The 15483-nt window shown below is 37.9% G+C and overlaps 1 protein-coding gene across 3 annotated transcripts in view; it reads left to right on the forward strand.

Moving 5' to 3' along the window:
* Window positions 1-15483, forward strand: part of INPP4B (inositol polyphosphate-4-phosphatase type II B) — a 901292-nt gene that overhangs the window by 496395 nt on the left and 389414 nt on the right. For all 3 annotated transcript variants that reach the window (XM_062199561.1, XM_062199562.1, XM_062199560.1), the window contains exon 7: window positions 762-878. In XM_062199561.1, the coding sequence (XP_062055545.1) occupies window positions 762-878 (117 nt within the window). The remainder of the gene's footprint in view (window positions 1-761; window positions 879-15483) is intronic.

The raw sequence follows: 15483 nt of genomic DNA on the forward strand, positions 1-15483 counted from the left end.
ATGAATAAAAATTTAGGCTTTGAGAAACTTCTGTAGGAAATTGATTTATAGAACTCTAGCAAACATTGCTGTGTTTGGGTGTGTACACCCCCACACATATAAAATTTAATGTTGACTGTCAACTCTCTAAAAATGAATTGTGAGGCACTGACACATCCTGGTCACTGAATCCTGAGATAGTGATTTCATAGCCCCAAATCTATCATGTTTAGAGGTTCTTGCATTAGTTTGCAAGTCAGTGTGGGAGGGAAAATCACAGCTGAGCATCTGAAAGCAAATGGATACTATTAGAGCATAGCTTACCATTGAATTGTTATGGAAAGGAAGTAAATGGACAGTGTAAGATTACCAACTGGCTTTATGAGAAAATAACTTCATTTCAATTTGATCAATCTCAGATTACTTGCATAAATTACAGGTTATATCTATTAAATGTATTTCAAATGGACTTCCAGCTAACACTAAAGAAAGCCTCTGCATATAATGAAAAATGTTTCCTGATTTGTACTATTAACAGCCCTGGCAATGATGCAGGGTCCAGCTTAGGCCACCAGTTATCAACAACTCTATCAGTGCTTTGGAGCCCTGGGCCTTGTTGTTCCCCTCGAACAACGTTTGGCAATTCAGATCCCTCTTGCAATAGAACCATTTCCTAGAAAAACACACTCAGGCACACTTTCTGTCTTCTCATGTGTTGCTGTGTGCTGCCAACTGCAGTTGCTGCCTTACGGAATCAAAGCTGCCTGCTTATGCTCTTGCAGGGAACAAGAGACCCACTGTTTCTGACGGGTGTCACATTCCCATCTGAGTATCCCATCTATGAAGAGACCAAAATAAAACTAACAGTCTATGATGTCAAGGATAAGTCTCATGACACTGTAAGTACTTGTCCCTCTTTCTTGGGGGAAAAGAATTATGCTTTTGAAACTTTTCAGATTTGTATGTAACTGGCATTTTTCAAAGAGGATATCTATTCTGTGTTGATGCTTGTTTTATATTTATAGTTTGCTGAGTTTTTTTTTTTTTTCAAGCTAATTTGGCTTAGAGCCAAATTGGCAATTGGTTAGGAGCAATGCTTTCAGAACAGATTTTCTCTTTAACAGAAAGGCTGACTTGATCTTTGTGTTTACATTTGTAGTTGATAATGTTGTTTTAAGCTGAAGAGGCAATATTGCAGGCAGAAAACAAGTGGAAGAGATTAATATTTCAAGACTTTCTGGATGTTGTAATTATTCTAAAATAAGGAATTGGCCAAGGGCTCTACTCTTATCATTTTGCATACTGTGTAGAGAGGAACTCCTGTACTTTTTTTCTTGAAGTTGTTTTTGGCACCAAAGCCAAAAGAGAAGGTAATTGGGAGGAAGCAACAAACTTAAGTGGTCTTCTTACATTAAGAATATGTAAAGTCCTACTGTTCTTTTGTGCTAAACACTTCATTCTTCCTACCTGGGTGGAATTTTCCTCCAATTGAATCATCACTCCTGGTTAGACAGTTAAGTCCAGGCATTATACTTCACGGCCACTTGTACAATTCCTAGACAAGAGAGAATGCTGCTGGGGAGAGACTAAGAAGGACAGGCAGGTCTCTCCTTTAAATGTCTTGAAATCTCCCATGCATGGGAATTGGTGTGTGCTTTCAAGGAACCACAGCTATTGAAATCTTAGTCCTTAATGGTGAGGTATTTAAGAAAGGGACTGCTTTGAGGGCAGGTGGCCTGTAGGTTCCAGGAGAGTTCTGGTTGATACTAAGGGACACTGCTAGACCTGGAGCAACATGCCGAGCCTCCTATGGGGGAAGTGTAGCTGTAGATTCTGCCCTTTTTTGGGCATTTCTGTTTTGCTTATGATGCCTGTTTCTCTTTTTTTTTTGTATTTTTTTTACTTCAAAAGCTATAACACAGGTGGAAGCAACTTGTATTCATTCCAGTGTTTTAGTAAAGAAAAATATGTTGTGAGGATACTTCAACAACTTCATAGAAAATGGAATTATAAATGTATTTTGTTACAAAAGTTTTAGACATCTATGTACATTTTTTTCATAATAAAAATTACTGTGAACTTTTTGAAGACCTCTCTTATAGTAATGTCTACTTAGCCTAGACTCAGGAAAGTTCATTTATTTAAAATTGTAAAACAAATTCCCAATCAAACGCATAAATCACACATGTGGAATAGAAATAGTCCTGGCAGTGCAGTCCAGTTAGGAAGCAGGTTCTACAGCCAAACTGGCTGGTTTTTTTCCACTCACTAGCTTTGTGTCTGCAAGGGCTGATTCTCAGTGCCTCTGTTTCCTCATGTATTTAGTGACATTTTGTAAGAATTAAATAAGTAAATATATGCATAAAATTCAGAAGACTGTTACAGAATAATCAAGAGTAAGCTGCTTTCATTAATACAGTTATAATTTTGGTTGTTACCTTATGGTCTCAAATAAAATAACATTAATCCAAACTTTTTTATTTGCAAACCTTGCTTTTTCCCAAGCAGTCCTACATTTGTTCTTTCTGACATTTTTGAAGAAGAGGGAAACATTTCAATTAAAGCTGGCAAATGAAAAATAATTATTCATGAGTATTGTCATTTCCTTTCCATTTTTCTTGACTTTTGAGGTAACTATGGACTCTGACAGGACCATCCAGACATCCAAACCATGTTTGATAGTTTAATAGATTAGGCACAAGGCCCCCAGGCCCAGGGCTCCCCCCCATCACTTCTTTCAGAGAAGAGAAACAGATGGAAGGAAAAAGGAAAGATCTCAAATTTGGAGAGGAGGGAGCCCCAGTTCAAATGGATGCTGGGAGGAGGTGACACAACTGTGCTGAGAAGTAAAAGCAGAGAAATGACCAGGGTGAAAGGAAAAGCAAAGCAGCAGTGATGGGATTTTATGTTCTACAAGGCGCATGGTTAGATTCAGTCCTCCAGGCCGGCGCCGCGGCTCAATAGGCTAATCCTCCGCCTAGCAGCGCCGGCACACCGGGTTCTAGTCCCGGTCGGGGCACCGATCCTGTCCCGGTTGCCCCTCTTCCAGGCCAGCTCTCTGCTGTGGCTAGGGAGTGCAGTGGAGGATGGCCCAAGCCCTTGGGCCCTGCACCCCATGGGAGACCAGGATAAACACCTGGCTCCTGCCATCGGATCAGCGCGGTGCGCCGGCCGCAGCGCGCTACCGCGGCGGCCATTGGAGGGTGAACCAACGGCAAAAGGAAGACCTTTCTCTCTGTCTCTGTCTCTCACTGTCCACTCTGCCTGTCAAAAATAAAAAAAAATAAAAAAAAAATTTAAAAAAAATTAGATTCAGTCCTCCAGCAGTCCCACTACATGTATGCACAGAGTACAGGAACACTGTGTTAGGCACATGGAAATGGAGCTTATAAACTATCGCGGGTGTTAATACTTATAAATATCAGAATTAGAAATGTTAAATACTAAATAGGTTTTTCTCTCCTTCAACCAACTTCATGCAAAATATGGGCATATATCAGTGCTCTGGAGATGAACCATTAGTTTGCCCATGAATTAGGCTTTTTTGTTAACTTCCTTTGTGGGAACTAGTTCTTTGAGGTATTTTAAAGACTTTCTTCCTTGATCCCAGATGTGATCCCATGAAAGTATTGAATGATCTGGAACCTAAGCTGTGAAATAACACTCGTGAAATTTGAATATACTTAATAACTTCAGCCAGCTTTCATCTACCGGGTGCTGTTGATTAAGGCATAACCTCTTCCTGAAAATAGCTAACAATTAGCTCCGGTGATGGAAGTGTAAATAGAAACACAGCTCGTTAATATGCTAATAGTACCCATGGACATCTAGTCTTTATCCTGGTATACTTTCTTAAGTATTTCTTAGGGGTAAGCGGTGAGGGGAGGCAGCAAGTTTCTTAAACTGCTGCTTATAATTTTAAGCACTTAGCAACCCCAGTCTTTTAAGGGCATAATATGTATGGGATTATGAATAATATGTTTTGGAAGATTAATAAATTATGTGCATGTACTTAAAGTACTTTAAATATTTTGGCCACAGCAAATCATTGATCACCTTAGACTGAAGAGAATCAGATCTTCTGTACTGATTAAATAGCAGTTGGTTGATCAGATGGCTACCTTGTTTGTGTGTTCCTGTTAAGTTTATCATTACTTGGAATTAAGTAATCAAATAAATGTATGACTTTGGCATTTAATATTCATTTAAATATGTATTAGAAAATTTTAAAGAGCTATAATGACTTTTCCTCTGTGCCCTTCATGCATCTATTATCTATTTGTTGTTCCTGTACTTTTCTAAACAGCTGGGCCTAAGATTGATTGTCTTAGTAACTTCAGCCGAAATGCAATTAATCATCATAGCGACTGAGAAGAGTCTAACTGTTGATTTAGAATGACTATTGTTTCCTCCCACACCCTTCATCCTACCCCTTCCCATTAGAGTAACTATCCTCTGTGGCACATGGATAGATAATGCTTGGCAGGTGGAGTTGAGGTTGAATATAGGATGGAAAGGGTACTTATTGGGATTAAAGTGGCATTTTGTTTATTTTTCTCACTAAGAGGAAATTCTTTTATCAGAACAGGCTGCTCTGACATCCAGCTGGAGAGGTTAAAGCACTGAAATTGAAGCCAATGGCTAGGATAAGAAAGACAAGTTCTAACAGTGTGGTCAATGTCTTGTGGATGAATATTGGTTGCATGCTTTACTTTAGAACTCCTGGAAACTGAAATGGAAGCAAAAGCATTTTCAGAACATTATTTACAGTATTTAGCTCTGGGGAAAATAAAACTGGGAATCTGGATCTTTCAAATGTTACAGCAGAAAATTCAAAGCAAGGAGAACTTTATGAAGATAAGGAACCTCAGCATCACACTTTGCCTCTCTCTTTCCTCCATGAACAAGGCTCTTTCAACACGGAGAATAGCCATTGCATCTGCAATCATGATTAGGTCACAAAATTGCTGTTGTCTGTGGTAGAAACTTGAATTTCTGCCCTATTTTGTGCAAGTGCACATTGACCTCATTCTTTTTGCTCTGGGTTAAATAAGAATTTGCTAGAGCCTCAATTTGTTAAATGCCCAGCTCATAGGACATAATTCAGTATCGAGTAGACACTGAACTTTTTTTTTATTTTTATTTTTTACCATTAGTTACCAGCAACTCTCCATTTGCAACTTTCAGAAAAAGTAATTTTATCAAGATTAGATAGAAATTCACCATACTACATGTTATATGCCCCAAGGCAGTTCAATTCTAGTACAATTTCCTAGATAAAAGTTTCCAGTTCCATCTTTTATGTTTTTTCCATGGAAAATGAAAGCATTTTGCACTTTGTATACTTCGACTTGGTTTTCTAAATGCTCTTCCTGAGAAGTTTAGGTCTAGCTATACCTGTTAGCTGGATTTCCCCTCTGTCTGGAAGATATAAATATGGTGCAGTAGGTAAGGAAAAAGAAATTAAGCTTATTGAAAGCTAAGTACATACGAAGCACCAAGTTTAATATGTGATGTGAAGTTTCTTCTTTAACTCCATAAAACTGCTTTGAGGGAAGTATTATGTCTGTTTTAAAGATGATGACAGTGGTCTTCTGAGCGTTTAAGTAGACAAAGCCTGAGATTATTTTTACTATGCTACTCTGCGTTACTTACTTTGTCACTAAGAGTTTCTTCATTTTCACCTCCCTGCATGGCATTTTTATTTTAACTGATCGTTTAAAAACATTCTTCATTTGGAGCTTAAAAGTTGAAGAAATAAAAACAATCCAAGATGGAAAATTCTGTATTCAATTTTTAAGCACTTAAATGAAGCATATGTAACTAATCACAGATGTCCAAACACACTTTATAATACAGTAGCCACCACTCATCAAGGGAAAAAAAGAAAAGTTGCCGTTATTATTTGGTGTGAAATGCGCAAGTTTATGTTTCAGACTTTTGCTTTGGTCGCTTAGGCCTTGCTTTCCCCTCGTGTTCTAGTCAGGGTGGTCCTCTCTAGCTGTCCTTTCATCAGATTTTCTGTTTGCAACGCTGTCAACCTTGTGACATAGTCTGCAAGGGGAGCTCCAGATTCCATATAGCAGGAGCTCAGGGGTCTAAAATTTTTCTACCATTCGTAAGTTAGTTCACTTCTTTTCTACCTGTTAATAGGTGGATATGTTTACAGAGAACATCTTTTTTGATGTTGTTGAGATAGAATTTATACACAATAAAATAGATCGTAAGTGTTTGGTTTGCTGAATTTAGCAACTACAGATGTCCTCATCACCTCTGCCCAACCAAAATATAGACCATTTTTTTTTTTTTTGACAGGCAGAGTTAGACAGTGAGAGAGAGAAAGAGAGAAAGATCTTCCTTCCATTGGTTCACCCCCCAAATGGCTGCTATGGCCGATGAACTTCGGCCAGCACGCTATGCCGATCCGAAGCCAGGAGTCAGGTGCTTCCTCCTGGTCTCCCATGCAGGTGCAGGGCCCAAGGACTTAGGCCATCCTCCACTGCCTTCCTGGGCCACAGCAGAGAGCTGGACTGGGAGAGGAGCAACCAGGACAGAATCCAGCACCCCAACTGGGACTAGAACCCAGGGTACCGGTGCCACAGGCAGAGGATTAGCCAAGTGAGCCACAGTGCTGGCCAATATAGACCATTTTGATTTTCCCAGAAAGTCTTCTACCTTTTTCAAATCAATTTCCACTCACACAACCTGAGGCAACCCCTTACTTACTTTGACTTGTTTTGCTGGTTGGTGGAACTTATGTGAATGAAATAGAATAATTTGTACTTTTGCTCAGTACATGTTTTATATTTGTTCCTCTGCTTCACTGATTAATAGCCTATTCCTTTTTATTTAAAAAATTGTGTTCTGCTTTGTACATAATAATTTGCCTATTCATTTTTTACTGATAGACATTTAGGTCAATGATAGCTGCTTACACTGTTGAATGAAGCATCTATGAACATTTGTGTGCAACTATTGTATAGATATGTTTTTATTCTTTTGACACATACCCAGGGGTATAATTATTAGGTCATAGGGTGGATTCATGTTTAATGTTGATAGAAGTTATCAAACTATTTCCCAAATTATCGTATGACTTTTTACTCCTAGGAAAGTATGATGGTTCTAGTTATTCCATCAAAACATGACATTCTCAATCTTTTTTATTTAGCTATTTTAGTGGGTTTGGAGTTGTATTCTATTGTGGTTTTAGTTTATGTTTTCCTGGTGACTAATTATGTTGAGCACCTATCTCCGTACATACTGACCATTCACTCTGTGTGTGTGTGTGTGTGTGTAAAATGCCAAAGTCTTTTACTTATTTTTTAAATGATTCCCTTTTGATTATTGTTTTCTAAGAGTTCTAATCATATTGTGGATATCTTGTTTTGAATACTCATATATTAGTCAAATGTGTTTTCAATATTTCACTTGCATAATAATTTCTGTAATGATGTACTTGTTGATTGGAAAATTTTAGTTCTGATTAAGTTCAGTTTGTCAATTTTTTCATTCATTGTTACTACTTTTAAAGTTTTTTAAAATATGGTAAGAACACTTTACCTTAACAAAATTTTGTGTACAATACAGTATTTTTAATTATAAGGACAATATTGTACAGCAGATTTCTAGAATTTATTCAGCTTACATAATTGAGAGTTTATGCCCACTAATTAACAACCCTCTATTTTTTTCTCTCTCTCTAGTCCTTGGCAACCAAAATTCTGTCTAAGAGTTTTAGGATTTTAGATTCTTTGTATTAGTAGAACTATGCAGTATTTGTTCTTCTGTGACTGACTCATTTCACTTAGCATAATGTCCTGTCACATATTATAGAATTTCTTTCTTTTTTTAAAGGATGAATAATATTCCATTGTATATATATATACTACATTTTCTTTACCCATTCTGGTGAATGTTTGGGTTGTTTCCACATCTTGGCTATTATGAGTAGTGCTACAAAGAACACTGCAGTGATAGTATCTTTTAGAGAACTTGATTTTCATTACTTTGGATAAATAGCCAGGAAGTGGAATTGTGGATTATGTGGTAGCTCTACTTTTAATTTTGTTTTTCTTTTTTGGATGAATGGTCCAGGAAGAGTCTGTTATCTTCCTCAATTTCATTTCCTTTTGGTTTTTTTTTATATCAGTTTTCTGAAGCATTTAATGAAAGTTCAGATTTTGTAGAGTGCCTGACTTCTATGTGATACAACAGTATTGACCACATCTTGAAATTTTGTACTGATTAACCAGAAGCAGGTTCTATGTATCTAAGTTCTTTCCTTTAACATTCACTACACTAAATATCTGCATTTCCTTCTCTGTCTCCTTTATTTCCACTTCTCTGTACTTCACATAGAAAGCATGTTATACTCTATGTTGCTCTTTACAGTGTTTCTCCATTTTTCACATATTTCTATTCTCTCTGCTACAGTCATCTGCACTCACAGTACTTGATGTCTATCATCTGCTAAAGGATTTTGCTGCTGTTTTTGTTTTTGCTTTGTACTCCCACTGTAGAGGAAAGTGCATACATTGATACTCTTACTGTCCACCAGAAAATAATAGTGTTTACCTGGAGAAATACTGGCAATGTAACAGTGGAATAAGAAAATGATTTTAATCATTGGCAAACGGAATACATAGGATGAAAGCTCTACGACATTTATCTGGACAAAGAGTTCTTGGATATTTCCCATAAAAGCACAGGCATCTAAAGCAAAATAAATAAACGGGACTGCATCAAAATAAATTGTACATCAAAGAATACAATTGATAGTGTGAAGAGACAGCTGATACATTTGGGGACAATATTTGCAAGTCATACATCTGATAAAGGACTAAAATCCAAAATGAATATGGAAGTCTAATCACTCAGTATCAAGAAAATAACCCAATTAAGAAATGGGCATAGAGCTGAAAGCACTTTTCCCAAAGAAGATGTGCAAATGGAAAACAGTTATATGAATAAATGTTAATCACCATTAATCATCAATGAACTGCGAATTAAAACCACAATGAATTATCACCTAACACCTGGAATGAAGATCTTTATCCAAAAGACATCAGTGAATGTTGATGAGGATGTGGAGAAAAGGAAACCATTGTATACTGTTGGTGAGAATGTCAATCATCATAGCTATTGTAGAAAACAGGAACTTCCTCAAAAAATTAAAATAGAACTACCATGTGAATTTTGAAATCCAACCTTTGGATATATATCCAAAGGATGCAAAACATTATTCACAAGAGTGAAGATATGGAAGCAATTAAAGTATCCATGGGTGGATGAGTGAAAAAATATGGCATCTGTGGGCAATGAAATACTGTTCAGTTGTAGGAAAGGGGACTTCTTATCTTCTAAGAGTCATACCTATGAAATCCTTTCTGTTTATATTAATAAAAATTTTAAAAATATTAAAAATGAAAAGGGAAATTCTGTCATTTACTACAAAATAGATAAACATGGAAGAAATTATGCTATGTGAAGTCAGAAAAAAACACTGCTTGTGACTTACATAGGGAATCTATAAAAGATTAACTTTTATATAGGAAGAGAGCAGAGTATATAACAGAAGTTGGAAGAGGAAGGTAGCTAGAAAAAGGAGAGATGCCAGTCAAACATTTCAGTTGGAGGAAGAAGTTAGAGGTCTTTCTTAAGTAATGGTGACTAATTAGCATACAATTCATTGTGTACTTCAAAATTGTCAAAAGAAATTGTGTTCCTGACAAAGAAGAAGTATAAGTTTGTGAGATGATAAGATTTGTTAATTTGCTTTATTTGATCATTCCACAAATTAAACATATATTAAAACATTATATGGCACCCCATATATATATATATATATATATATATATATATATCATTATTTGTCAATTAAAATATATTTTTTAAATTTCAAAATCTAGTGAATAAAATATTTTAAGTTACAGAATGAAGAGTAACTGTGAGATGCCACATTCTTATTTCTCAGGGCCAGTAGAAATGTAGTTTTAGAACTTTCACATTTTTGTGTCTATCAATGGATAAATTATAAAAAAAATTCAACCTAACTTAAAACTACAATACCTGGGATTAATTTGCTGTTTTTCAATTAAATTGAACCTGTAAGGTAAGATCACTTCCTATTCTGTTGTCACAGGTGGGCTATTAATCACTCACACAAGAAGCATGATCTACCTTCTATTTTCTGACAGAGTGCTGGCCTAAATTCTCACCTCCATTCAACATTCAAGAATGGCTTTTTTCTTTATACTCATCAGTTTTTGAATAGTGAGCAGTTTTATTTTTAAGCATTATGAGATACCATTAAGAAGAGCTGTTGACAGAGTTTCTTATTGGAGGCTGTTACATTCACAGGTTGGAATTTGGTCATATCTACATACATTTAAATTAGAGGGTGTTTGCTCAGGAGACTCTATGAAGCTCTTTGTTCCCTCGTGGTAAGGAAGCAGAAATGTAGGCAGTTAGATCTGTCTTGGAACCACACTACCTGGGTGGAAGGCAGTTACTCTTACAAGCAGCCTTTACGAATGCTATCCAAGGAATTTCTGGGAGTCTCTTGAACATAAGCAGTAGGACTGTGATTATACGGGACAAATAGAAAGTTTTCCCAATGCATTTTATAAAGGCTGGATAAGTTTTATGCCAAAACCTGATGAATTTATAAAAAAAAAAAACTATAACCAAATTTGACTTAAAAACACACACAGGTACACAAATAGTAAATTGAGCAGTGTTCATAAGGTATTTGGAGAGTGACCAGTGAATGGCAACTCTTTCCTTCTCTCTGTTTCTCTGTCTCTCTGTCAAATAAATAAAATTATAAATAAAATTATAAAAGTAATGGATTGAGAAGCTAATTAAAAAAAATGGTGCCAGGTACCACGACAGTAACAAAACTTTGCTGTTTTCGGGGTTTTGTTTTTTTACCTTTTTTCTTTTTTTTTTTTTTTTTTTAATGGAGTGTGCTAGATGTCTCTATAAATTGGTTCAAATGACTGCAGAACCTGGAAAAGCTGTTGCTGCTATTGATACATAACATACTGCTATTACTGGTCTTTTTATATAAAAATATATATATATATATACATATATAATTGAATTTTTGGAAACTTTAGCAGTGCTGTCAACTTTGAGAAAAGTATCCCAGTTTACCGTGTTGAGTTGGCATTGTACAGAAATTAACAGCCATATTGGTCTAGAAACGTTAAACTTAATTTTTTTTTCCATTTGTACAGGGGTAATGCACTGTATTAAATATGTAAGGTCTTATCTACGTGGGTTTGATTACAGAACTAATAAAGTATTCTCTAAATAATGAAAAAAAAAGTAATGGATTTAAAAGTATTATTTTCAGAAAAATAAATCTAGCCCAGAAAAACAATTTTATTTTTTAAAAGATTTATTTATTTTATTTGAAAGGGTTACAGAGAGCAAGAGGCGAAGAGAGAGTGGTATTCCACCCACTGGTTCACTCCCCAGATGGCCGCAATGGCTGGATCTGTGTTGATCCAAAGCCAGGTGCCAGAAGTGAGGAGCTTCTTCCAGGTCTCCCAAGCTGGTGCAGGGGCCCAAGGACTTGGGCCATTGTTTCCATTGATTTCTCAACAATGTTGCAGTGGGTTCGTTTCTGAGAGGAGCAGCGTGGTGGGGGCAAGAGGCGCGGAGTCAACACACAGACCCCGGGAGTCAGGTGAAAGCAGGCTTGAGGAGAGCAGCCCACAGACTCGTTTATTACAGTTGGTACAACAGCTTATATAGCCAAGACCAGCCAATCTGGTCAAGGGGCGGTCTATGCCCCAACCAATCACAGCCTGTTGCCAGGCAGTTTCCAAAGCCATCCAATCACAGCCTGCCGCCAGGCAGTTTCCAAAGCCATCCAATCACAGCCTGCCGCCAGGCAGTTTCCAAAGCCATCCAATCACAGCCTGCCGCCAGGCAGTTTCCAAAGCCATCCAATCACAGCCTGCCGCCAGGCAGTTTCCAAAGCCATCCAATCACAGCCTGTCGCCAGGCAGTTTCCAAAGCCATCCAATCACAGCCTGTTGCCAGGCAGTTTCCAAAGCCAGGTGGGTTTCAAACGCATTCCTGAGTAACTGATGCTCGCTTGCCAGTGGCCACCTTGGCATGGCCTTCTCATTCCACTACAGGCCATCTTCCACTGCTTTCCCAGGCCATAGCAGAGAGCTAGATCAGAAGTGGAGCAGCCAGGACTGGAACCGGAGCCCATATGGGATGCCAGCACTGCAGGTAGCGGCTTTACCCTCTATGCCACAGTGCCAGCCCGCACAGTTCTAATTCTCTTTTCTTGGAAGCAGAATTAAAACAACAGTGTGAATGTCACTTTTTAATTATAAATAAAAATTCATTTTAAAATTTTTACTTAATTGAAAGGGAAAGAGAATGAATGAATGAATGAATGAGTGAATAATGAATGAATTTGGACTGTCTTGCGCATTGCTTCTTTTCCCATATGCAGCAACAGCCAGGGCTGGCTATCCTGGAGCTAGGAGCCAGCAACTCAGTCTAGGTCTGTCATGTCTGCCATATGCATGCAGGCATAGGACTACATGGGTCACCACCTGCTGCCTCCAGCTTTGCACATCACCAGGAAGCGGGGATGGAGCTAGGACCTGAATGAACCCAGGCACTCCAGTATGGGATGCAGGGGTCCAAAGTGACATCTTAACCACTGCCAAATGCCCAAGCCCAAGATTTTACTGCTGGTGGAGATGTGGGGGGAAAGCGCAGTCTCAGACATTACTAATTTCATTTTTGCATCTCTCACTCTTATTTTAAAACAATCTGCCAGTATCTATAAAATAAAAAGTAAGGATACATTTTGACACAGCAATATTACTGCTAGTTATCAACTTAACAGAAGAAAAACACCATGCCTTAAGGATGGTATTAATGGAGCATTTTAGCCTGGCTTAAAATAGTGACACAATAGAAACAGTAAATCCATAAACATAAGGGATTGTATGAGTACATTCTAATGTATCCACATAAAGAAAAATTATGAAGCCTCGCAAAAAAAAAAAGATATTATGAATTGGGGCTCTGAATGCATACGTGGAAGAAGATCCATGAAGTATTGCATAATTGGGAAAAGCAAGGTGTTTTATAAATACTATAAAACCATTAAACAAAAGTAATAATGAAAAATGCCTGTATATGTGTATCCTGTTTATATTTACATAATAAATATGTATGACTACTTTGAGTATGCAGATGCAATAAGGGAAGGGATGAGAGAGAAAGTGAGAGAAAAGGGTAAAATAACTTGAAAATTTTTAAAATAGCATGATTAACAGTCATGATAATGGTTTTCTGAAAGATTTATTCTTATTAAAGAAAATAAACATCACTTAAGAAGATGAGTAACCTCTGTCATTACTTCCACCCAAGCACCTTGTCCCCAGAGAAGTGCTGCTTTCAAGTGCTGGAGATTATGTCCCTCAGAGCTGTCAGTAATCCCCAGGGGGAGGGACCACTGAGAACTAGTGGCAGCTGGGGGAAATGCTGGCAGGTGTGAGGCAGGGGCAGCTGTGCCTAGGGAGTCCCATCAGTGACTGTCTCTGGGGAGGGCAGGCAGCCCAGAGGCTGGTCAGTTCAAAAAGGGAAGAAAATGTTAAGTCATTTTCAATATTTGCTGAAGGCCCTGGGAACTCCCTGAAATAACTAAGGGGAAGTTCTGCACCTACCATCTTGTGCTAAATTATAGACAGTAAACTGTGTGATTACTCAAGCTTCAAAATAGATCTGAGAGAGGGTACTTGGCCTAGCAGCTAACACGACTGTTAGATGCCAGCATTCGATATGGGAACCCCAGGGTTTCAGAACTTCCTCAGGCTACTTATTAGTTTCCTGGTGATGCAGACCCTAGGAGGCAGCAGTCATGGTTCAAGTAATTGGATCTCTGTTACCCAACTGGGAGACCTGCATTGTGTGCAGTGAATTCTGGCCCTGGAATTCAGCTTGGTGCAGCACTGACTGTTTCAGGTATTAGGGAGAAACCAGTGAATGGGAAATATCTTTCTCTCTGCCTATGAAATTAAAAATAAAATAAGAGCCTTTATCTTTTTAGCTACTGACACCAACCAGATAACGGAATAACTGGCCACTGAGATCTGTGAGTGAAACTGGGCCCTGAGCTGAGAGTTTATTTCTGCTTCAGATTACATCCCTCAATTCTGGGTCATTTATCTCAGTCTTACAATTCTCAAGCAGTCTGCAGCTGTTATTATATGTCCATTGGCTTTGGCCTCAGTGCCTGACTGGCCAGCTCTGCTTCTCTCTTCTCTATATAGGAGCATTCTTGGCACACCTGTAAGTGCAGGTGGATGCATAGTGAATACCTCATAGTGGCAGAAATCCCTTAATCAGAACAATGTGGTCATGAAAGACACAAGTCTTGCCTTGTCTTCTCATTCCTACTAGGTTTTGTAAAGCTGAGATATGATATATTGCCAAAATATTTCTTCAGATTAGAAAGGAGCAGCATTTAGTTATGTAAAAGGTTAGTCTGCTTTGGCTAGGAATATTTTTTAATTACTGTAAGCTTATATATTCTGCACAGTGGGAACAAAAGGAAATTCTAAGGAAACCTAAGTTTTCCTTGGAGTCATTTCAATGGAATGATAAGTAAAATCGGTTTGGGCTGGAATTTAAATTCAAATGAGAATTATTTTAAAACGCACTGAGAAAAGTTGTGCACCACAGCACAAGGTGGTGTCATATGCTGAAGAACGTTTGGGACATCTGTTTTCATGTGACAGAGGTTTTCTTCATATGTTGCCCATGAGCCAGGTTTCTTAAGTTTTGTGCATTGAGTCAAGCTGTCTTCCGTGTGCCATATCCTAAGGAATTTGGTGTGTCAATTCACAAAGACACTCATCTTCCATAAAAACTTAGGTTATATTTTCCAACCATGATAAAGTATAACATTTGGAAGATCCAATAGAGATTTGTTGAATCTGATATGGGGGCCTATAGGAGTGTATCACATTTTATATAATAAACTGAAAGTTTTTAAATATTCATTTTATAAAAGGCACACTTTAGTCATTTTAACAATTTGGAATTACAAGTAGTTTCTGAAGAACACATTATCTGAGTAGGGCTTAAGTGTAAGCAAGAGCTCACCCAACACAAATTCTATTCCCATCCCATGCATGGAATTTGAAACATATGTTATAGCTTCCATATTTAAAAAATATTTATATATTTATTTGAAATAGGGAGGGAGAGAGACAGAGAGAGAGAGTGAGATCTTCTATCCCCTAGTTCGTGCCTTGGATCTGGGAGCTTCACCTGGGTCTCCCGCATGGGGCAGGGGCCCAAACACTTGGGCCATCCTCCACTGCTTTTCCCAGGCAATTAGCAGGGAGCTGCATAGGATGTGAATAGCTGGCTCATGGGCTGGCACCTATTTGGGATGCCTGTGTTGCAGGTGGTGACCACCTGCTCCACCACAACACTGGCCTCTGTAGCTTC

Source organism: Lepus europaeus, chromosome 8 (assembly GCF_033115175.1).
Source record: "Lepus europaeus isolate LE1 chromosome 8, mLepTim1.pri, whole genome shotgun sequence".
Classification (NCBI taxonomy): Eukaryota; Metazoa; Chordata; class Mammalia; order Lagomorpha; family Leporidae; genus Lepus; species Lepus europaeus.